Here is a 24,447-nt window from a genome sequence, read left to right on the forward strand (position 1 = left end):
AGTTGTAGACGTATTATATATTTGATGTTGTAGCTTTGCGGTGTTAATCTAGTGTCAAATTGTATTGTCACAGTGGTAAAAGCAACGAAGTGGGCAAAATCCATGCTTTAAAGAATCAGTGCTATCTAGAAATGTTAGCAAACTTTAAGATGAAACTATACAGTTTTGGTAGTAATGCACAAGGTCATGATTGATCATTAATAATATCGCGCGCTGCTTGGGTATCGGCTGCCTTGTCATTTGCCACCAAATTTATTGTGAAAAATTCAGACAACTTCGTGGAGGATATTTACAAGTCTCTTTCATTTTGTTTTGACTGGTGAATTTCTCATTAAGTAGCCCCATTCTTCATTGATCGTCAGCAAACAGCAGAGATGTCCGTGTTTTCCCCTACATGTTCTACATTTGTCATTTTCTTGGTGCCAGAGTGTGCGCTGTTAGTGTAATGAACAGTGCCGCCTATTTTGTGCTGAGTACTGTCAGTAATCCTCCTACACTACACGTTTGGTTTTTGTTTTGCTTTGTTTGCTTTGTTTGCTTGTTTGTTTTGTTTGTTTGTTCGTTTGTTTGTAGGTCCTTTACTGTAACTGTACGGTTCCTCCTTTGATTGTCTATGTTCCTTTACCTTTTAAATTAGTTAAGGAAATGAGGGATTAATTTGAGCACCCCCGCGCTGAGAATGGTTCGTCTGTTTACTTTTTTTGTTTGTTTATTGTTCTGCGTGAATGACTCACGTTTAAATGTGGTTTCCGAGCAGCGACCGCTAGCATCTTTTCAGGAACGGACCAGTCATACGATCGTTTGGAAACGCATACGTCATACATCAAATACACAAACGGCAACTGTTTGAAAAGCCTTAGTCGACATCAGTATAGCCAACTTGCTGCATTAGACAGTATCGCCAGTATGTGGTGGCGTTTCTGTGTTGTAGTTCTAGCTACAACGATCACATGTGGGAGGAATTTTGTAGCAGCGGAAGACTTCACCCATCACGAATCTCTGGACGAAGAAGGAAAGTTCCACCTGTTCTGGAAGTTTGACGACGAGAAGATCGAGTTCGAGGCCCAGGTGCAGACGACAGGATGGGTCGGCTTGGGTCTGTCCCCGAACGGAGGCATGCCGGGATCCGACATCGCCATCGGCTGGGTCAAAGACGGGACTGCGTACCTCACGGTGAGTCCAATGCTTTACGACTATGTGGTGCTAGCTGAAAAGCCAAACTTGAAGCTTATTGCGAATCCCCACTTCGACAGTACTGTGGTGATCTACAGTTTTTCTCACAGCATTGTGCAGTCTTAAGTCATACGGCAGAAAGAGTCTACATGGTATATTTGTACACATGTACAGTGCACATTGTCTGATCGTTTACATTTTACAGCCTGTGCAGGAGTTATTTATGTAGCATATGATCTTTTCTGTGCACAGTGTCTTGTCGGTAGTAAGTATTCAACTCAGAAGGACAGCATTTCTTATAATGACTAAACGTAACATGAGATTTCTAAAGTTGCATCGGAGTTGCAATTTTTGAATAGGGAGTAATTGGGCAATCAGGTGAAAGGCTTTCGAACTCTCTTATCAATATCTATCAACACAAGTCAACGCCCTTCTGGTTTGTTTATTAAGGATCCGTACTAGTACCTTTGACACTACTGCGGTGAAATACAGCCTTTCTTAAAGCATTGTGTTTAATCACGGGTTATACGCTAGTAGAGGTTTTCCGCATGATTCTGCCTCAAAGTTTTCAACGCAATTCCCAGTCTCGCCCAGCTTGAAAGTGCGCCGAATGACCCTTGACCTGAAATGGCGGCGCGAAACTGGAAACTCGTGTATTGAAATTGACGATGGCGAGCGTGGAAAAAGACAAAGTTGTTAGGTTAGGACAAAAGGCCAAAGTACTAGCATTCTAGCAAACTCTTATCTAATGCATATGTCATCACCCTACTAGTATATTTGCTATGACGTCAGCGAGGTTACATAACATGATTAGTACATAAACCGGGTAACTGAGTATACATTCCGGGGGGCCTCATCGGTAACCCTGCAGTGGCCAATGACGTGGCGAAGTAGTGAGCGCGGGTAAATATTAACTTACCCCTACCTGCCACAAGCAACACACCTTAGAACCGTCACTATTTTTGGCGACGTTTCAGGAGCGCGCCAAACAGTCATACTATGTATTGAGTTCCAAAGAATTCCGTATATCCCAGCTATGCCTAGTTGGTATTTTTGGAATGTTACTCGCACGCGCAGTAGAAACCAGTCAGAGATTCCATGGGAGGTCAGTGAAGATATCCCGGGAGGATCAGCCTCCCTCCCTCCCCTCCGCTGTGATTGGGACTCCCGTAGGGTTTGGGAAATTGCCTCCGGCTGCGCCGTGACTGGTAAGAACTCTGATAATTGACTCCATTTTCTTTCTTTTTCGGGATCCACGGAAAGTCATGCCTATTGCACTGTTGGGAAAGTATATAGATTTGTATTCATGATCGCCACGTTATTTCCGTGTGTGAGGCAGCCCGTTTCCTTTACCGCACTGTTTAGAAATTACCGTCACCGATGTGTTACTACTTTGGACCAACCACTTATGCTGTCTCTCTGCTAGAGCATTTCTCAGAATGGAAAAACGTTTTCCAAACTTTCTTGTTAATGCTGAAAGCTAATATGTACAAGTACTACATTTGTATCAATTTGAAAGCAATTAGGCATAATTTATAACATATTGCATCCCAGGACCAATATGCAAAGTTTCAGAGCTATACCTTTTCTAAAAGTTTCTCGATCATCCGTGGGCATCAATGCTGATGCATGGTGGATGTAAAATTTCTACCTCTCCATAAGGCAATCAAAGCAATATCATTGCCCCAAAAATGGAAATGAAAAAATGCTGAAATCTTTAAGGTAGTAACATTTACTAACACTGTCTAGCACATTTGTGTAGTAACTTCGTACTTTGAGCATTTTGAAACCATGCAAAAAGTGCCGTACGATAGTCCCCTTAATTTTGCGAGCCTACAAACACCCCAGCGACGATTTTCAGTGAGTTCTCACATCACAACGACAGCGTATTTTTGCATCATGGACGTTGTTATACATTGTGATAGTGTTGTTTGAAATAATCATGTATAGAAATGACTAAATAAATAGACTTTCAAATTCACAATTTTCGGGCCCTAATATTGCTTGGGTTTTCTTCAACGTGTTGCACCCTAGGATAGGTATGCCGAGGCAAAGGCACAGCCCCCTGTGGACGAGAGCCAGGACTGGGAGCTGGTGTCTGGGTACGAGAACGGGACTCACACCGTCCTGAGGTTCAACCGGAAGCTGACGACATGTGACGTCAGGGACCGCGTCATCAACGTGAGCTACTAGTATATAGCTATAGCTACCCAAATAATGACGTAGGCTTAGGAAACTCAAAATGGATCACATTGGAATAAAACCGCATGTAAGAACCGAATGCAAAGGAGGGGAGTATGGAATTAGAATAGAAAAGAAACGATTGGAATAGAATGGAATAGAAAATAGAATAGAATAGAATAGAATAGAACAGAACAGAATAGATTAGAATAGAATAGAATAGAATAGAATAGAAGATAATAGAATAGAATAGAATAGAACAGAACAGAATAGAATAGAACAGAAATGATAGAATAGAATACGATAGAAAAGAATAGAATAGAAAAAAAAAGAATGCTACCAATAAAACAGAAAAGAAGAAATAGCATAGAATAGAATAGAATATAGTAGAATAGATTTCAATGTTTTAGTGATACAATAACAGGATATGCTTTCCATACCCAGTGTGCGTTGTACATTGATTGTTGACTAATGTTTGCCCTACCCAGGAGGACACGTTACGTGTACTGTGGGCGTGGCATGACCAGGATCCGGAGGACGAGTCTGGGGCGAGCGGCCCGGCCTACCACGGGACCAACAGGGGAGCCAGGGCTACACTTCTTCTCAATAGGAAACTCACTGAGACGCCAACAACAGGCACGACCTACACACTGGATCTACTGAACAACAACGTAAGGGTTATTTTTCAGATATCTCAGCCTACTTATCAAAGATTTACACACTTTCGTATACAATAGTATATGGCATACAATATATAAAGTATATATGCCGTCCCTATATTTCAAACTATTGCATGGTACAAAATACATGTTTGGCCAGAATTTTTTTTTCTTCTTCAAGATCTATGGTTACAAACACTTGTGAGAATTGTTCCGTTATTGTGGTTGTTGACCTTATTCTACTATGGTTATTTAAAGTCGAATTGTATTTGATATCAGACATAAACGTGTATAACAACGCTCATTTGATACATTATGTTTCTTTATAATATAGTACGCTACACAACAAGAATGTCCACATCCTTCTATGGCTTCGTGTTCTGTTACAGGTCTCGATTCCCGCCCAGCAGGACACGACGTACTGGTGTCGTGTGTTCGAGATGCCGACCCTGACCAGCAAACATCACGTCATCAAGGTACGTGTGCGGCTCCAACATAATCTCCAAGAAGATCTCCACGGGGGCAAAATCGTATCAGCCAGCTAGAACTGCGGCTGGCTGAAGATTCCGGCTAGCTGATATAATTTTTGCCCCCGTGAAGATCTTCTTGGAGATTAGCTCCAACGTGCTGAAAAAAATGGGATTTGATATATTGAGCCGGATTAGCAACTGTCCACGGTTGAACATACAATCGAAAAATGTAGGCAACAACGCGTCAACCTAGCCTCTCATAGCAGGCTCTAACTGGCCTATTTGGGGGGCTAAATGATACACTTTTTGCAGCCAGCCCGTAACCATCAGCCACCCCGTAACCATCTAGGGTGGCTGATGGTTACGGGCTGGCTGCAAAAAGTGTATCATTTAGCCCCCCAAATAGGCCAGTTAGAGCCTGCTATGGAGGCTAGCGTCAACCGTTGTATTGTGCGAATCTCTTCTATAATTGTTGCTAAATAGTTGTTGCCACACATTGTACTTTAACAAAAGCCAAGCAATAAAGTTCACATCATACCATACGAGTCATACCTTCTCAGTGTACGTGCCAAACCTCTGTAAGATGCGGACGCTGGCATTTACAACTGTTTGAGGGGGAGTGTGGTCGCTATTTGTAGTTGAAGAAGCCATGCTAGCCGGCATGTAGTTTCTAAGTGAGCAGGGTGGCAGCGAGTACTCATTGCGAGTAACTGAGTGCCGATACCAACTGAAGACGTACCAAATATTCCCTTTTTCATCTAATCTTTTCACCTATCCAATCCCAATCTTTCTTTTTTTTACTTTAGGTGGAACCCATCATCACTCCAGGTAACGAAGGCCTTTTTCACCATGTGTTGATCTACAAATGTAGAACCATGCCAAACATCACCATCCTGCCAGAGGAACATCCGGGACATGAGTGTCAGTCTCCCAACATGCCTAGCGACTGGTATGGCTGTTACGGAGGAAGCATCATCGCGGCATGGGCCATCGGCGGAGGGGTTGGTTAAACCTTTTTCCACTAGAGGCGGCGATCGTGGCTTTTTTTGTCTTTTGATTCATACGTTTACATTTTGTATCATTTTCCAATTATGAAATCAATGGTCACACAAATTTTTTTTTGTTTGCTGTACGGTCGATAGGCGATCACCACAATGTGGATATCAATTAAACCCAAATAAGATAGAATTAAGTGTCGTATTTAGACTAGAATAGTCACATGTTATATTGTTACCAATTGTCTGTACGTCCTTGCATGTTACATGTACCTGCAATTAGTCTATGGGCAAGAACTTGCAATAAACGTATTATTATATTATATTATTGATTAATTAATTAGTTAATCAATTGATTAATCAATAAGTTCTTTAGTCCAATTCGATGGCCCTGATATTGGGCCTTCAGCAGCATCTTCCATTTTCATGATCACCTTCATGTTTCCAATGTCATCGTACATACACATGTACCATGACTTGTTACCTTTGCATATTCAATACACACATGTGAGTGTTTTTTTTTTTTTTTTTCTTCCTTTTCCTCAGGACGTAATTTATCCAGACCACGTTGGGTACCCTATCGGTGAAGAGGAAGGCAGCGGTTATATGCTGATGGAGGTGCACTACGACAATCCTCAGCTGGCTTCAGGTCTGAAATATTTAAGGGGCACTATACTCCCTGTGGTGTAGTGGTCTGCGCTTCTGTCTCTCGCCACATCTGGTTCAAATTACTTGGACCAGAAGGACTGGGTTCAAGCCCCAGGTAGGACACCTCTGGACAAGAGGCGCATTGAGTCATATCAAAGACTTTACAAAAATGGTACATACTTCTGAAGCAGTATGGAAGCTAAACACACTTCACTGCCAGTGGACTAGCCCCCTGCTACAGTGATTGCACTACAGTGTAGCCCAGGGCTATGAAACGGACATGGGCACCGCCCTATACATCAATAATGGTGTGGGAGGATTTTAACTTTAACTAATACTGAAATTGTGTTATAGGTACAATTGGCTCCAGAAAGTGCATAACTGGCATAAAATTGTAACTATAGTGTGTTAGCGTGTGTAATTCCAGAACTATCGAGACATCGACTATTGTTTCTTAACCGTTTGTTTATTATTTATAGAATACAACTTGGTGCATTCCGTATCGCCCGAGGTACCAGCCTGACCGCGGGTCGGATCGCCTATTGACCCGAGGGCGATCCGACCCGCGCGTGGAATACACCGTGTTGCATAATGTCATACTCACCCTAAAAGCACATTTTAATGCGAAATTCGCCAAAAGAGAATTTTTGAGTTTTCGAAAAAAATTGTAACAACGTCCAAATCCGGTATTCAAATTGAAAATGGCGAAACCGGCGCACGTGAAACGCTTTCGAATCATTCGATGGAAGCCAGTGCAATACTACTTCGAAGTCCGGTAAAATATAGACCGGTCCGGATACCCGTATCGAACGTTATCTATTCATTTAACCCGGTCCAGGTATGACATAAGATTTAGTCATTATAAAAATATCATTTCAAATGGTCGCACGCAGGTATATCCGACAGTTCAGGCATCAGGATGACGTATACACCCGAGCTGAGGGACAACGATGTTGGAACCCTGGAAGTTGGAGTGATTGTGAACAGATACCACGCCATCCCACCTCATGCCGTGGACTTCAAGTCAGCCGCGTTCTGTGGTTCACAGTGTCTAAACGCAGTGAGTTAAACTTCTCAATTAGTACTTACAATGCATGCTACAATATCATCAGAAGTTAGTCAGGTAGTGTGAAAAGTTATCCCTTAGGTCTAATAAGCCACAAAAGATCAGTATACGCCGACTGAATATAGCAGCAAGGCAAACCTTTTTTATAAGTATATTTCAAGAAAATTTCTAAAATAATGTCACCTGCTATTGTTCGTTTTATAAAGCCCCTCTTAGATACTTACACTTCTACACATAAAACTATAGCTGGTCGTCCAGAAAGTCTCATCTGTCACTTTGCTGATACAGTAAAAAACTGATCCAGCAACACTCAATGAACTGTGGGGAAATGATTGCCTAGGACAGGTCCGGATGGGGCTAGCTGATAATAGTATGTAAACATTGGAGGGATTGTTTTAATGCAGCTTGTGACTGGAGATGGTTGCCTGCGCCAGGTGGCTCCCGATCACATTTGAAATATATAAATAAATATATGTAAGCTGGTAGAAAGGAAAGAGCTAATCTACTCATACGTTTTCATCGGCGTCGACAGCTGAACTGGATCCCAAAACTACAAAGAATGTTACCGAATTGGTGAGAACCTCTTCAGGATCGCATGACCAATCACTTGCGACACTTGACCTTACGAACACGTGACGTCATCCATGTTTTTCTAACAAGTGACGCCACCAATAGTTCAAAAGTGCCAGGAGATTAATGTCGTTCCTCCTCTTTTTTGTGGCCATTGAATGATTCTCAAGCATGTCAAGCACCAATGCCGTTTCCCACTGCCAATCAGAATTTCCTTTGTATCCAGTACATAGAGGAACTTGGGGAACCCATAAAGATTATCGGAGTTATGCTGCACGCCCATCTGCTGGGGGTGAAGATAAACGCCAGGCTGATCCATAACGGCGTGGAGACGGACATCGCACGGGACGACAACTACGACTTCAATCTACAAAACATGAGGATGCTGAAGGAAGAAATCACCGTCCATCCGGTAGGATACGCTGTTGTATTCTTTGCCTCAACATGCTTTTCGTTGATAACAGTTGATGAGAGCTACGTTAGATTTCCCCTAAAATTGGTGTCCTTTGACCTTCAAAGTGCTGCAGTCTGATTACATCCAAACGTGAAGTGAAAAAATAATAATCAGTATTATCAGTCAACACACATCATTCTTGTTCTGGTCACATTCTACACGTCCCTGCTTTACAAAACGAAATTCTTGTTCAAAAGGATAAATGAAAGTTGCTGACCTGTCTAGTTAGATAGGGTTTTCTTTTCTGGTATGATCAGATGCCAATCATTACATGTGGAAAAGAGCCACAGGAGATATTAAGATAAATAAACGACATTAGATCCAACAATATATTTTGTGAAATGGATTACTAAAGGAAGAATTTGAAGATAGTTATTTTTTCAACAAAATAATCAGCATACTATGAACTATGATACCTTGCATATAAATTCAAATACAATTGGTTCTAACCTAAATCATATTTCACAAGTAAGATCTTTATGTAATTACACGACTGTTGTTCTCTGTGCCTTGTTTACAGGGAGATACTCTGATCACCGAGTGCATCTACAATTCCGAACACAAAGACTCTGTGGTGTATGTAAGTAGTTACCATCCATGTTTGTCTCTTGTGCCGTCTTCTTTAATCTCTATCGACTTAGCATTGGTTGAAACCCTCAAATACAAACTCGGATTTTGATATGCAATGTTTGTTTGTTTATCTATTTATCTTTTTCTCTTTACTGGTTTCTAGTGTAACGTTACATCACCGAATTTTCCTTTTGCCTTTATTGTCAAGTACAGTTGAAGTCTACTTCCAAACTGATCTCCAGTGTCTAAAACAAAAGCATTTTTTCAGAAATATAAGCAATACGACACCAAATGAAAATTAAAGATAGTTAAATCTCTTTTACTACATTGTTCACTCAGGGTGGAATTGGAACACCACAGGAGATGTGTGAGAACTTCTTTTTGTACTACCCAAAGCTCAACATGAGTTTTTGCGAGAGTATGCCGAATATACACCACACGGTTACCTTTGCTGGAGTCCAGGACTACGAACTGTGCGTGTGCTTGAGTATTGACGTTTCTCACAGTCAGACCGATATATTTTGTTTCATACCTTTTCTTTTTTTTTCGTTCTTGTTAATGCAAACTATATTCTACGTCTTCTTGTTGCCCAAGCGTCGTTCCTTGAAAAGGCTCTGCAAACGAAAAAATGACTGTTTTGCTATTGCTGATTTATTATCTACATTCAGGACTTTAAAAGGACATCATAGGTCAAAAATTGCTACTTTGAATTATATCAAGACCTAAAAAGAGATTGCACGAATTTTTGCGTGCACTCACACGTTTGAAAAGGTTGGAGCAGAAAATTGTTACATTTTCAGCGTTGGTAAAGGATTTTTAGTTTGCAATTTGTCCCACACGTCATAAAGAAAGCTCCTCTGTCGTAAAGATCCGATTGTCGAAACACGCAACATGACAGTAAATTCTAAGCTCATGTTAAACACATTGATTTACGGACTGATTTTTTTGTCCATTTTGTGTTTGCAGTGACGAAAATTTCATTGTCCACATCACGGCACCAGAACACATGGTCAACATGTCCTACGAGGAGGTGATGGAGGCCGTTCCGTGGACTCGCGAGAAAGCGCGAGACTTCTCCGAACATCTCCAGAATTCAACATTTTACTCGTATTGCCTGAGCGACCCCCAGTCTAACATTGACGCTGTAAGACCAACAGTCATGTACCTATATAAGTTATAAACAATATTTCATTGATAATATCTCTATAGCAATTAAAACTTTGCGTACTTTCTACTGCTACTGCAGTAAATTTACATTGATGAAGGTTAGACATCCAGGTACTAAGATACACACAAAATAGTTACTCAAGCAACTCGACACAGTTTCGAAACAGACATTTCAGACAGCATCCGCTGTCTTTAGTCAGTGACTAAGGAAATATCCGGCAGAACTAGGATGTATACCAAAACTCTGAATAGATATGTTTATGAAGTGAATTTAGTTGCATTGGTAGCATCAGATGTATACCAATACACACATTTCTCTTAAGTGAATGTTCCCTTCCCTGTTTCTTGCAAACGTAAACTGTACTCATATTTTTCTTCATCTATAAAAACACAGAATGCCCTGACAGCGTATGCCCTCCCCTTCCCCCGTGGAACCAGACTGCCTACAGAAGACATCTGCAGCCTGATCGCCACACCAACCCCTGGTCCTGGCGATGGTTCTGGTCCTGTAGGCGGGTCCACAGCATTGCAGGCACATCCCGCTGCAGGCCATGTTATGCTCACTTACCTTGTGGTGCTCGTGCTTACTGTGTGGGCAGAGTAATAACGTTTCAAATGCTTGGAAATTCATATTTACCTTGGAAACATGTCGAAAGGAAAACGAATTGTCTTTAGCTTAGGTCATTATAGATATACAAGGAAAATAAAGCTTTTCCGAATGTTTATACTTGGATGCTGAACCAGCTTTCATTTATATGAGTGTAACCTTGGAATCTCAATACTCAAATGTATGCTACCAAACAATTTTTTTTTCATTTCAATGGTTTGGTAAAATTGTCTGCCTTTCTGAACAACTACCGAAAATGAGCAGTGTATTCTAAACATATTGGTGACGTAGGGACACTCCATAAGAACTCAATTATCTAGTGAACACAATCGTCTTTAAAATATAGTATTCTTATAGTCGCTAAACATAGACCTTTACTAACTTTAACATTACTTTACTTTGCTAACTTAACTAGTGTTTCACTAACTTTGAAGGGGATATTTAGTCAAACATATGATTTCTTTAATTTCTAAATTTTAGACTGGAAAATACACCGTACACGGGGTTGTGGTATTATGAAATTTATAGATAATTCAACTTTATAAATAATTCCAATCTCTACCAGTGGACGATTTGCCATGGAAATATCTGTTTGGTGTTTAATTCATGGACTAATTGAAAGAATGACACAAGAAAATCAGGAGAAAACATATGCTTTATTGGCATGCCAAGGTCGTATCTTGTATGAGAAGAAACACAGGCATTGCGTTATTAAGGCTATACATAGTCGCAAAAACTGCAGTTGTGTCCCAATCATTTGCCTCATGCAATGATAATGATGAACCAATGAAAAGTAACTTTTGTTATCTGATTACAAATTAATTTTCGAAACCACAAGGAAAACCTGTGGTTGCAAAATACATTACAGGTGTGTTTTAATGTATGACTTTATAGCATACTTTATAGTATACAGTTTAAACGGTTAGTTTATATTTACTTGCACAGTAGTCATGATTTCAGACTTCCCAAGATATGACAATCAGCTCCACGAATTAGCAAACATCTAATTAAAGCCTCGTAACTACAATGCTGATATACAAAAACCATTCAATTGGGCCGAAAATGAGCCTCTTTTAAAATGCTAAAACAGCATAGTTAACTAACTTATCACGACTTCAGGCCAACGTCAGGCGTTGTCACCTCTACGGCTTCATGACATTATAGACCAGCATAACGCAAGTAACTATCAGTGGAGCTGCATATGCACCAGGACGCCATGCGCCAGAGCTCGAGCCAGACCCGACAGTACGGCCAGGAGTTGGCGGTCGAGAGCCACCCCCTTCCCCACTTTCAGGGGTGACTGGTCCAGAACCACCCCCAGCTCCAGCTCCAGGGGTTGCTGGTCCAGAACCATCTCCAGCTCCAGGAGTTGCCGGTCCAGAACCATCTCCAGCTCCAGGGGTTGCCGGTCCAGAGCCACCTCCAGCTCCAGGGGTTGCCGGTCCAGAACCATCTCCAGCTCCAGGGGTTGCCGGTCCAGAACCACCCCCATCTCCAGCTCCAGGGTTTACCGGTCCAGAACCACCCCCATCTCCAGCTCCAGGGGTTACCGGTCCAGAACCACCCCCATCTCCAGCTCCAGGGGTTGCCGGTCCAGAGCCACCCCCATCCTCAGCTTCAGAGGTTGCCAGTCCAGAACCATCCCCAGCTCCCGGGGTTGCCGGCCCAGAGCCACCCCCATCTTCAGTTCCTGTGGTTGTCGGTCCAAGGCCACCCCCATCCGCAGCTTCAGTTGTTGCCGGCCCAGATCCAGAGTCCAACCCGGTCCCGGGTTCCTGTGCAGTCCCCTCGCTGCAGACGTCCTCTTGAGGCACCCTGAATCCGCGAGGTAGAGAGAGATCCCAGATGACCTATTATCAATGGAAAAATACGAGTGATCAGCCACAGTTTTCGAGTAGAAACAAGATCATTGCTTTTTAAAGATTTGTGGAATACACTATGTCGTGACAATATGGTTAACGAGACGGTTTTTCGGACAAATGTTTCATTTTATTAGTTCGACTAACATGTAGCATATCCAATAGCCATTGCTGAATTATCATTGCTTGATTACTATAAATTGTTGATTCATGGTATCATTAATATGTGGGGTTTGAAAGACCTTTGCATGTAAACATTAGGACGTCTTGTTGCTTAAATAACCGTATTAGCCAATCGCCAATGTTGAATCATCATTGCTAAATTTGCTAAGTGTGTGTGTGTGTGTGTGTGTGTGTGTGGATGTGTCCGTGGTGTAACTATTCTCACATGGGCGGGTCAATAAAATATATGCATTCATCAGGTGTTTAGGATTCTTACGGTATTAAAGTCCGACTGGTGGGTAGCCTTGCAGCGGGTGTGGTGGGGGAAGAACCCGTACAGGAGGGTTTGCGAGAAGGTTTCTGCCATCTGGTCTGTCCACTGAACGGCCTCCATGGCCTGCTCGTAGGACATGTGGACCATGTTTGCAGGTGCAGTGATGTTCACTTCTAAGTTGCCATAGTCACTATGAGTGCAATATTGATTAACAAAAATCTTAAAGGCATCCAGAGCATTTTACGAGGCTTGAAACTTGCATTGAAAAACCCAAATTTCTAGTCATTCCTACACAAAGTAAGTTTCAATAACACTATACCATTACGGATCGAAATTAAATGAGCAAAGATACGATGTCGTTGTGTGGTGAGAACTGATAGAAAATCCAAGCCCTAATAGACTGATCCTTACTGTCCATCACAATTAGCGGTTCGACCAATGAGAGAATGACTGCATGTCCGTCAAATATTTGAATTTTTATGGTTTAATTTTGCATTTCTACATTTTGACGGAGGTGGGCGGGGCTATGGTATCTACAGTATTTATAGTAGGCGCATGGAACTAAATGATCAGCATGTAGAATATTTTTTGCCGTTTTTTCGCAGTTTTGATAAGAAATCAGAACGCAAATGTAGTAAACAGTCACTGTGGTATCAGTTGTCAATTTCATAAAGTTTACAGCAACTAGAATATCTCGTCGGACAAACTACCAGCTTTCTTCTAGAATCAGATGTTGTGAAAATCAAGTCTATTTAGAGCAGCAACAGTGCTACAGATCTATAATTCAAATATGGTATCTTGTTACACTCGTCACACGAAATATGAATTGTATTCATGAAACAAACCACTACCTGTGTGTATGGTTAGGTTTTGAAATACACCTACATGTCAACATCACGGATTCCAGCAAAGCCAAGCGTGGTGAAGAGACTGGGGGAACTGTCACAGAAGGACAGGTGGAACTTTGGGTAGTACTGGAAAAAGACCTCGCACATTTCATCGGTTGTGGCATATCCACCCTACACGGACGACAAAATTGACAATTTACGAGGGCAGCTCAATAAAGATTTCGAATTCTCACCCATCACGTTTACTTCTTGTGGGAACATACGCTATACGACACGTGTCTATTTTCATATCTGACCTTTTCTTTGCAGTTTCTATTTTACAAGTACCAGGGTGGAATGAGGTCTGCGTTCTATTCAGAGTGGTCATCAAGGTCCTGATACGCGGTGTGTACACTAAATTTTTTTTTGTAATCTAACCCATAGAATGTAAAAAAATACTTACATACGTAACCTGATCCCTATTCATCGAATTGTAGGTACATTCCACAAGCAGAGTGTCCCCCTACAAAAGAAATAAATGTTAGAGACTCGAAAAACTCGAAGGTTCATCGTAACGAAATTTTAAAATGTTACTTTCATATGCACGATGATTGGCTTGTCTTCTAAACTGTTTTCTTGTTGTTATTTCTCATATTTTCTACAATTTTCCACTAAAGCAGTAAGTCCTGATCTTTTACAATGACTGACATAAGAAAAGGACGGACTTTTTTTTCTTTTCGGTTCTGTATGGGGGAGCCTCAGACGTCAAAACGCCACCCGTTTAAAGAACCCAACACACTTATCAAGATTTTGTGAGACAAACTATGTAAGAAAAACGTCGACAATGATACTAGAAGCGCTGAATTCATCAATGTTCAAGCCTACCGGATAGACTGTGATCTCCTCCTTCATCATCCTGGTGAACTGCAGGTTGAAGTCGTAGTTGTCGTCCCGTGCGATGTCCGTCTCCACGCCTTCATGGATCAGCCGGGCGTTCATCTTCACCCCCAGCAGATGAGAATGAAAAGTGACGCCGACGATTTGGATGGGTTGCCCGAGCTCCTCAAGGTGCTACAAAAAAGTGAGACCTCGGTGGAAACAATTCAGGAAAATGTCCTTCATTCCAACCAACAGGTTTCATTGCCTTCATATGGTGTATTTCATATGGTGTATACGGTTGAAAGCCGTGTATAATATATGGTGTACGTAGGTATATGTCCTTCCCACGCCATATGGTGTACAGTAACAGCAAAAAAAACTAATATATGTCGGCGCCCATCTCTATGTGTATAGCTTGGACCGCCTGGTTGTGCTACAGTAGGGGACTATTCTACTTGTAGTGGTGTGTTTTCAACTCTCTCATACTCTCACACTCTCTCATATTTTCGAAGGGAAAAGCAGAAAAAGTGCTATGTTAAAGCATATTAAAGCCTTTAGTATGACTCTGTCAGGAACCGAACTCGCGATCAGTAGATAGTCAGTGTAGATAGAATTGAATCGTCGGGACCAAATACTATGTAGGAGGGACTTAATGTATGCTCAACTGATACTGTCACAAACATCATGGTCCAACGCTGTGTTGCCACAGAACAACACTACCTTGTGTCTTGTCTTTCATTTTTGAGGCTACCAACTTCAACTTGCTGAAGATTTTGTAGCCTATATGCCGACGGTAAGGTTTTGGACCATCGCACACCTGGGCATGCCCCTACTCTTTTTCGAAAGGTGTGGTGGGTTCTTTAACGTGAGTGGGGTGTGGCTCTCCCCAAACACGGGACCTCCCTTCAACGTCCTATCCGAGGGACGTCCCTAACCCTTGATGAGCTAGGTACTCCTTTACACCGAGCTAGCAAACCTTGCCACATGGCTACACTCAAATCGTCTAACACTGAATGTCGCTAAGACTAAGTGGATCCTATTCGGTAGTAGTGGGAAGCTAAGAGCAGTACCTCCACTTAGAATCCAGATTGATCAGGAAACAGTCGAACAAGTGTACCAATTCAAATACCTAGGTGTTCTCCTTGACTGCAATATCTCATGGAACGAACACATTGATATGGTATGTTCCAAGGTATCTCAGAGAATAGGTTTGCTAAGACGCTTAAGATCATGTCTCACTGTCAACATTGCAAGTATGTTATACAGAAGTATGATTCTACCACTACTGGAGTATTGTGACATTGTCTGGGAAAATTGTAACATCACCAAGCAGCGACAACTTCAGGTCCTTCAAAATCGAGCTGCCAGGGTCATCCTACAAATGAAGCGACGATCCAGTGTCCAAGACCTACACAGCAGACTCAACTGGAAGTATCTGACGCAGCGGAGAAAGGAACACATGTGTGTGATGGTCTTTAAATGTATTAACGGGCTTGTCCCAACATACCTGGATACCACCTTTGTACACAACCACCTGTTACACAGCCACAACACCAGACAAGCCTCTTTGCTACATAAACCCAATTACACAAACACAGCCGGCCACCGCACATTTGCATACAGAGGAGCAACATATTACAATACACTTTCGGCGGACATTAGACATGCACCAACTCTACGGCAGTTTAAAGCTGCCCTAGGACACACTCCTCCGCACATTGACCTCTGACCTCCACCGTTGACGTTTTTGGTTGTTATCGACAACTGTTCTCTGTAATGACGCTTCGGTTTATTTGTATATATTGCTTGTTGTCCTCTGGTTGTCTCACTGAATGTAACACGATTCGTTTTTGTTATTTATTTAGTGGGCCCCCTTGGAAATCAACTTCAAATAAGTTGAATGGGGCTACCCACTTGTCTGATGATGAATAAATAAATAAAAACCTGAGTGAAGTGAGGAAAGTCGTGTTAAGTGCCTTTCCCAAGGGCACAACGTCGGGGCGCAAGTTCGGACATGTCTAAGCACAACCTGGGATTAGATCCCGGGTCCCATTGTTTGACAGCCGCGCGCTCTACGCTTGCGCCACACGACGCCATATTGACGACACGTCGCTTGCACTCACCGCGTCCAGACAATCTGTGTTGCAGAATCCCACCGACACGAACGCCTCAGTGTGAGGTGGGATGACGTGGTATTTAGTCACCGCCAAGCCCACTCCCAGGACTCCCATGTCGTTGTTCCTCAGCTCGGACGTGTACGTCAGCCTCAGTCCCGAACTGTCGTATATACCTACAAAATCGGGTAAAGAATGTCAATATGAACAAGCTAGTAAATGATTATGTTTGGCCAGAATGGAGTGAAAGTTACTGTCACTCGAAATAGTGGGTGCATGTGCACCTGTGTGCACCCAAAATTAGAGCTGTGCAACTAATTTTTGACTGTCACTATATTTTTGTACTCTTTATGGTAAAGGTTCTCTTGTACACTAGCATACAGAGTATTCTTGAAATGTTAGCATCAGTAAAAACAATATAATCTTTTGTACTTTATTTGATGTATTGCTTGGTTGAAATTTGAAATCTGAGTAGAATCACAGATTGAAGTTCATAAGAGAGGCTGTAGCGTCAAGCTTATGTTTTGGTATCATTCAACTTTATTCTATGTGGTGCACCCAAATTATTTTCTGTGCACCTAATTTTTTTAGGTTGGGTGCACCAGTGCACCTTTTTCCAAAAACGAATTTCAAGCCCTGCTGTAGCAGTAAACTATGAAATTTCTTAATGTTTCTTCCTGCCCCGCGCCATCTTGATGACATTGGACGTAGAATGACGCATGTTGCTATGATATGTTGGATAACCTCTGACCTGATGCCAGTTGAGGATTGTCGTAGTGCAATTCCATCAGCACGAAACTGCTGTCATCCTCTTCACCCATGGGAAACCCAGCGTGGTCTGGAACAACAATGGTCTGACGGGAAAAGAGAGACAATGCTAGCTCTGTTGACATTGCGTCACGAGAGGCAAGACATTAGAATACAGTTGTAGAGTCTGCTACAGTCACCCTCCTTAAAGCAGGACCCCTATCGCTCGATTCGTCGTTGGCTCACTCGCGTAGGGGCCCTGTTCTTCAGCGACGGTAGACACGGTTCTGGCGCCGTAACTGACAGTTGCTCATGAATAATTAATGAGCTTTCCTTATTTGGGGGTTGATTTGTTCTGGACCTAAAGTAACGATGTGAGACGTAACCTGATGGTTGATAGCTTCCCAGCGTCCTTTGCGCTTTTGCTTGAGATGAGGTTTAGCAAGCCTTCTGATTGGCTGAAGCTGTTTTGGTGGCGACGGCGCCAGAACCGTGTCTACCGTCGCTGAAGAGCAGGGCCCCTACGCGAGCGTTAACGACGAATCGAGCGATAGGGGTCTTGCTTTAAGGAGGGAGGCTACAGTAAGAAACGGTTGGTATGGTATCAAGATTCCTTTAAAATAGAAATAACCCATCGTTGAGACCGAAGCCATGTTTGGCAGTACAACACCGACTGGTACCGGTGAATCGACGCATGTCAGTAAATGATAAGACTGTGATAGTGAAGCCCAAAGTCGGCTGATCATATCAGAGACCGTTGGGGATCGAATAGTCCTGTATTCTGTCTTAATCAAACATCAAGCGACTCCATTTGAACATTGCCCTTACGAAACTTACTGTGGCAGAAACGAATTTCGGCAATGTCATAGCTGCCCTTACTGAACTGAAGGATGAACTACGTTAACTCTCCACCTCTGTAAAGAATAAGGATGATCTGTCATGATGCAGAGAGAAAGCATTTCGTGCCTACCCCTCCCCCAACTGCCCATGCCGCCAACAGGGTTCCCTCATAGCACGGCCCCCAGTCCAGAGGCATGTTGGGAGACCGACAGTCATGTCCCGGATGTTCCTCGGGTAGGATGGTGACGTCACGGTGCTTGTCACATCTGTAGACTAAAAAATGATGGACCACGCCTTCGTTGCCATGGGTGATGATGGGTTCCAACTAAACAAGTGCAACAAAAAAACATTCATTTTTTGGCAAGAATCGTAAGTTAAAATGGCTCAAGAACGTGGTGATGCTCATCTCATTTCCAAAACCAATCTACGAAATAGATACATTGCAAAACCGTTATACAAGAACGTACTATCGAATATAGACATGATTTTGTCAGTCCCGATTCCATTGGAACGATGGAGGGACCTCTGCCAGTGGTCAGGTACGGCCTCTCATTTGAGTATGGGACGTGTACACGTCATGAGTGACGTAGATGATCCGCGTGGCCATCACATTATACTCCTCACGCAATTACAAGTTTGCGTAACAAAACCTTTGTTGGATCCGTTGGCATGTGGGATGTCCGCCATCTTGATTTTGTGACGTTGCAACGTAGCCATACCATTTCATTGGGAGGGGTGTTTTTTGAGGTCGCTAGCTTTCTATTTTTAACAAATCGACACACAAGTATCATATATTGAACTCAAACAAAAAGAAAATATCAATACCAATGCATATTTATAAAAAGACCCCGTAATCGCTAAACTAATTATAACATAGCAAACCTGAATTATATGTAGCACAAATACTTAACTCTAGTTTTCAAATTAACACCGTACTGAATGAACAACTCATCCGCCACCATAACAGATACGAGATAAAGAACATAAAGTCAGCATCTAACGGGGGCCGCCCGAACCTCGCACGCGCCCGAACATCGCACGGATTTTTTACTGATCTTATTTTGCATAAGTACGCCGTGTTTGTGTCCAATGACTATGCTGATAAGGAAGGTAAATAACCCAAGTTCATGCACATAATTGTCATTTACATTCAAAACATATGTGTACATATTCATTTCTTGTTTTGTCGAAAAGTAGTATTTTTACAATAATGATGGCAACGCTGAGTAGAGGGTCACTGCGTAGCTAGACGGCCCGGCACCTAAATATACGACCTGAGCCAAGCAGATACATAAGTCACACAGCTATCATACACATAAGAAAAATAATTTCATAAAACACTAAAAATTTGGGTCTTTAAGTGTTTGTTGAGAAGTAAACCGACCAAAGAAAAACAACGTAAACATTGCTGTCGTCTGACGACGTTGTTTTCCCGCCATTTTTTGGACCGGGACGATTCTACCCACAGCTTTGTTACGCTCTAACATGTGATTGGTACCGTCTATGAAAAGGAAACTGAATACAGAGATGGCGAAGATGTTTCCCAATAAGTAGACGGAGTATTGTTGATGTAAGCGGTGTCGTTTTTTCGTAATGATTTCGTATGTCGGGCCGCATTCAATACGTACGTCGGGCCGCGTCCTATTTCTCGTGGGAACATGAGCTGGGATGCGCTAGATATAGCCCTTCTCACATGACGTTAGAAGTGCACACAGTCAAAATTTTCCGGTCAAAACAAAGCTAGAATATAACAGACTTCATGCCTTATTTACATTTCCCTAAGTTCATCACCAACTTCCGAAGAGAGCAAAATTACCAAAGCGTACTAAGTTAGGCACACTATCTGGCGTAGCACTAAATCAGAAGGTACATTCGTGAAAATGTCTCACAGCGTCTTCCGCATGTAACGCGGAGCATGAAGGGCCCATGAACAGTATGAAAACATTTCTTGTCCAAGTATGGTCTTTAGATGAATGTGTTCAAAATTCATTCATTAAAACCTGACCACTCTCTGGCAACCAGCAATGGAGCGCCGTGAGTTCCAGCGCGTAAAAAAACGTCCGATGGTTGGGCACCCCCCGTTACAGTGTAAATTATACGAAACTTTTGAATACTTCATAATATTCAAAACTCAGAGGATAAGGATATGGAATCAACGTGTACTGTACGTTGATGAAGGTTAGACATCCAGGTAGTAAGATACGCCAAAAATAGTTACTCAAGCAACTGGATACAATTTTGAAAATAAACTGTACTTTGTTTGGAATTATATTGTGAAAGTCACATAATACCTTTATCACGTGGTGTTTGCTGGCCAGGTTCGGTAACTCAAACACACGGCACCAGTACGTCGTGTCTTGGTCGGCAGGAATGGAGACCTGGACACAAATAGACAAAAACATTTACCAAAGTGCCATCCAAAACAGTTCAATGTTGTTTTTTTCTTTGGAAAAGACCGATAAAGTTGTCTTCGTTTCATGTTAGATGCAAATTTAATTGTTTATTTTAGAATAGCTCGAGCTAAGGAAATTAGGTCACTGTCATGTCAGGACCATCACTGACAACAATGCGAGAAGCTCATGAGCATGCGTGAGAGGCTATTTATAAACGTTGAATTGAATTGAACTGTACAGGTTGGGGACGTGTGGCGCAACGGCAGAGAGTTCGACTCAGAACCAAGAGGTCCCGAGTTCGAATTCTGTCATGTCACCGATCTTGTGCCCTTGGGAAAGGCTACTTTACACGACTTTTCTCACTCCACCCAGGTGTAAATGGGTACCTGACTTCGGTTGGGGAAAGTTGAGACTAATCATCGGATTGGCACTGGCTACGTTTTGAAAGATCTCGTATCAGGATATTGCTGGAGATAACATACACGTCTAACCCTCATTTACGTTTCATTTACTCAAATGTCAGTTCTGCATGGACACCATTTCATTGTTTACTTCAAAGTTTGTCACCTAGAAAGAGAAAATGGGAAAAACAATGGGAACTTCATAATATCCTTTGAACTGAACAGAACTGAACAAAGTAACAGACATGTCGTACATTTTTCATCGTGAGGTCAAACGTGTATTTCAGCTCTCCTGCGGAGTCTGCCGTGTCGATGATGTTACTGAGAAGAACCGTGCTTCTGATCCCCCTGTTGGCCCCGTGGTAGGGCGGGCCGCCCACCCCAGACTCGTCCTCGGGGTCGTCGTCATGCCACGCCCACAACACACGCATGGTGTCCCCCTGGGTACAACAAACATTCGTACAGTCTTCATTGCTAGAATTATTTACCTATATGAACCTATATAAGCAAGTAGTATACCACGTTCACATGCAAGTTAATTCAGGTAAATTTGAATTGTTTTAGTACGATACGGCTCCCGTATCCGTCCGGATTCTTACGTTTCTGAAGTTCTGGATCCTGTTTCTCCTGTCCGGATATATCAGTATCCGATGCATTTCGTGCAGTGCTAAAATATAGGTACAACTATAGCTGGCATCTTTCTTACAACGTACTTTGCGTCAGAAACGTATCTGCAATTTCTGATTCCTACAGTATCAAAGCTTTTGTACATAAATCTCCTTAATTGCCAGTACAGTGTAATGTTACATAGACTATAAATCATGCAATAGCAGCAGCGCTTTTTATTACGATGTTTCTACTCACGTTGATGACGCGGTCTCTGACGTCACATGTCGTCAGCTTCCGGTTGAACCTCAGGACGGTGTGAGTCCCGTTCTCGTACCCAGACACCAGCTCCCAGTCCTGGCTCTCGTCCACAGGGGGCTTTGCCTTTTCCTCAGCATACCGGTCCTGGGGTATGAGGGGAAAACAAACGATCCACAAGCAATTGTAATAGAAAAGGGTATGATGTTCAAATTCTCGTAACCGTATCCAATAGAGTTGGCGTCAAACAGCAGGAAAAAAACTCGACGAGTCTAGATCTGCGAAATTGGCATTTTGAAAACGGCAAGTGCGTGATTTTTAAGGGATAGGACAATATCTGTAACAGGATGGATTTTCAGGCAAAATACGCTCGACTCTCTGGTGACTTTAAAGTTTAAAGGTCAGCCACCGTGAGGTCTTAGCATCGGCGATTAAGAAATTTTGCCGAAAGTCGTCGACAATGTGACAAATCTCTCTTGCTAAGTCATTTATGAGAAAAAATTCCATTCCATTGGATCAGCCTTGTGTCATTAAACACAGAACAGCCATTACAAAGCTTCGGATAAGTTCTTCACAAACTAAACATTGAAAAGGGCAGGCACAACCGCATTCCTCTGCAAGATAGAATTTTTAATATTGTAATTTAGATAGAATTGAGGTCGAAAGTCATTTTGTTTTGGAATGTACATTATACAACGATGAGAGAAATATCCTTTATAATTGTAGACAAGATAAGTTCCCTAGTTCTAGATGTGTAAAGAACACTGAAAAATTCCTATTCATTATGAAACTGAACAAACCATGTATTACGAGCTCCATATCTACATACATCTACAATTGCCTTAAGAAGCGAGAAGAAGTCGAACCTGTTAATAGTAGACAAGTATAGATTAGTCCTATTAGACGTAGCAAGATATCACCTTCTATCACGTTATATTATCACCACTATGTGCATTCCTTTGCTTATCACCATGACCTGTACATAGCTTGTTTAAGCAAAAATGTATAATAAAGGTCTTTCATTCATTCATTAAAAGATGTCGATGTAGCCATCAAAGTGGTCAAAAGTGCCATTAAAAATTAGGAGTTGAAACACAAAATAAATAGTGTATCTTGTTACCATACAGAATTATTGTTGATATTATATTCAGACTATACCCTTATCAACGTACACGCGCATTTGCAACGCACACCCTATAAAATTGATTGAAATTAAACATTGATACCGGCGACATTTTACTCAGCAAAATAATTAGAAAATGGCGCCTGTAAAACAGTGCTGAGAAGAGTTAGCCCCCCCCCCCCTAAAATCTTCACAATTTCCTAATCTTTATTTTCTAATCTTTATTTCCAATGGTAAGTATAACAAATATATTTGCTTTGGGTGGAAATTTTAAAACGGTGCAATTTGTTCTCACCGTGAGGTGCGCAGTCCCGTCTTTGACCCAGCCGATGGCGATGTCGGATCCCGGCATGCCTCCGTTCGGGGACAGACCCAAGCCGACCCATCCTGTCGTCTGCACCTGGGCCTCGAACTCGATCTTCTCGTCGTCAAACTTCCAGAACAGGTGGAACTTTCCTTCTTCGTCCAGAACCTCTTGGTGGGTGAAATCATCCGCACAGACAACTTGCCCGAAAAAGACGAACACAGCCGCTAAAACTAGAATAAACGAGCCGCAGAAGACTTTCCCCATCCTGCTAGTTGGGTTCCCGGTTCGAAAATGACACCCTTCTCTAAATTGCGTGATGCGAAATACCTGTGCAGATTAATGACTATGACGCAGCAGTCTTTGGAACGTACCTCTAGTGATTAAGTGGAGGGGTGGACACAATTGATACTATGCCTGTAAATATGCTACTTGCATACAGGTGAATCAGATACACCGATATAGACACATTCCTTAAGCATAAAGTTGGCATTTGCAGCAGCATACCAATCCTTGGTAATTTTTTTGCTTTACGCCATTTCTTAAGCTGTATTCACATACGCATGTACACATACACATACACATATAACACTTACACCCATGCGCATATATATATGGAGAAAGAGAGAGAGAGAGAGAGAGAGAGAGAGAGAGGAGAGAGAGAGAGGGAGGGAGAGATACAGAAAGATATTGAAATTTGTGCATTGGAAGCTGTTAGCATCTATGGATATATCATGTATATATATATATATATATGTATTTATAAATAGATTGTATATGTAGACATTCATAGACATAGAAATTGTGTCAACAAAAATGTACATGTATTGATATACTGTTGCAAATTGGACTACACTGCAGTGTGTGCTGTACTGAACTGCATATTTACACGCATTTTATTAATTTTCTCCGCCCTTCCGTTAAATCACCAGTATTATGTCCCACCCTTATGTTTTACATATGTTCTGTATACATTTCTCATTTTTTCGGTACCAAGGACAGGGTCTGTACCGTTAATGTAACGCACAGCGCCCCCTATCTGTCTGCTGACAACTGTCAGTAATTCCCAACCTGTGTTATAAATAAACAGCTCCTGCAAA

The 24,447-nt window shown here is 42.1% G+C and overlaps 2 protein-coding genes across 2 annotated transcripts; one reads left to right on the forward strand and one right to left on the reverse strand.

Annotated features, from left to right (window-relative positions):
* The first annotated feature begins 826 nt into the window (after positions 1–826).
* On the forward strand, positions 827–11,439 carry LOC136421835 (DBH-like monooxygenase protein 1 homolog). Its single transcript, XM_066409405.1, has 12 exons — positions 827–1,173; positions 3,208–3,354; positions 3,843–4,025; positions 4,403–4,489; positions 5,290–5,484; positions 6,025–6,127; positions 7,020–7,186; positions 7,989–8,174; positions 8,737–8,796; positions 9,126–9,259; positions 9,753–9,930; positions 10,348–11,439. The coding sequence occupies exons 1-12, from the start codon at positions 907–909 to the stop codon at positions 10,555–10,557; spliced, it is 1,917 nt and encodes a 638-aa protein (XP_066265502.1). The 5' UTR covers positions 827–906; the 3' UTR covers positions 10,558–11,439.
* On the reverse strand, positions 11,198–23,629 carry LOC136421799 (DBH-like monooxygenase protein 1 homolog). Its single transcript, XM_066409366.1, has 12 exons — positions 23,339–23,629; positions 21,921–22,067; positions 21,311–21,496; positions 20,554–20,640; positions 18,393–18,587; positions 17,427–17,529; positions 16,685–16,851; positions 14,568–14,753; positions 14,146–14,205; positions 13,741–13,874; positions 12,859–13,045; positions 11,198–12,410 (listed from the first exon to the last, which is right to left on the reverse strand). Exons 1-12 carry the CDS (start codon positions 23,612–23,614, stop codon positions 11,703–11,705), a joined length of 2,436 nt encoding a protein of 811 aa, XP_066265463.1. The 5' UTR covers positions 23,615–23,629; the 3' UTR covers positions 11,198–11,702.
* Between the last annotated feature and the right edge of the window lie 818 nt (positions 23,630–24,447).

This window comes from Branchiostoma lanceolatum, chromosome 1 (genome assembly GCF_035083965.1).
Source record: "Branchiostoma lanceolatum isolate klBraLanc5 chromosome 1, klBraLanc5.hap2, whole genome shotgun sequence".
NCBI lineage: Eukaryota > Metazoa > Chordata > Leptocardii > Amphioxiformes > Branchiostomatidae > Branchiostoma > Branchiostoma lanceolatum.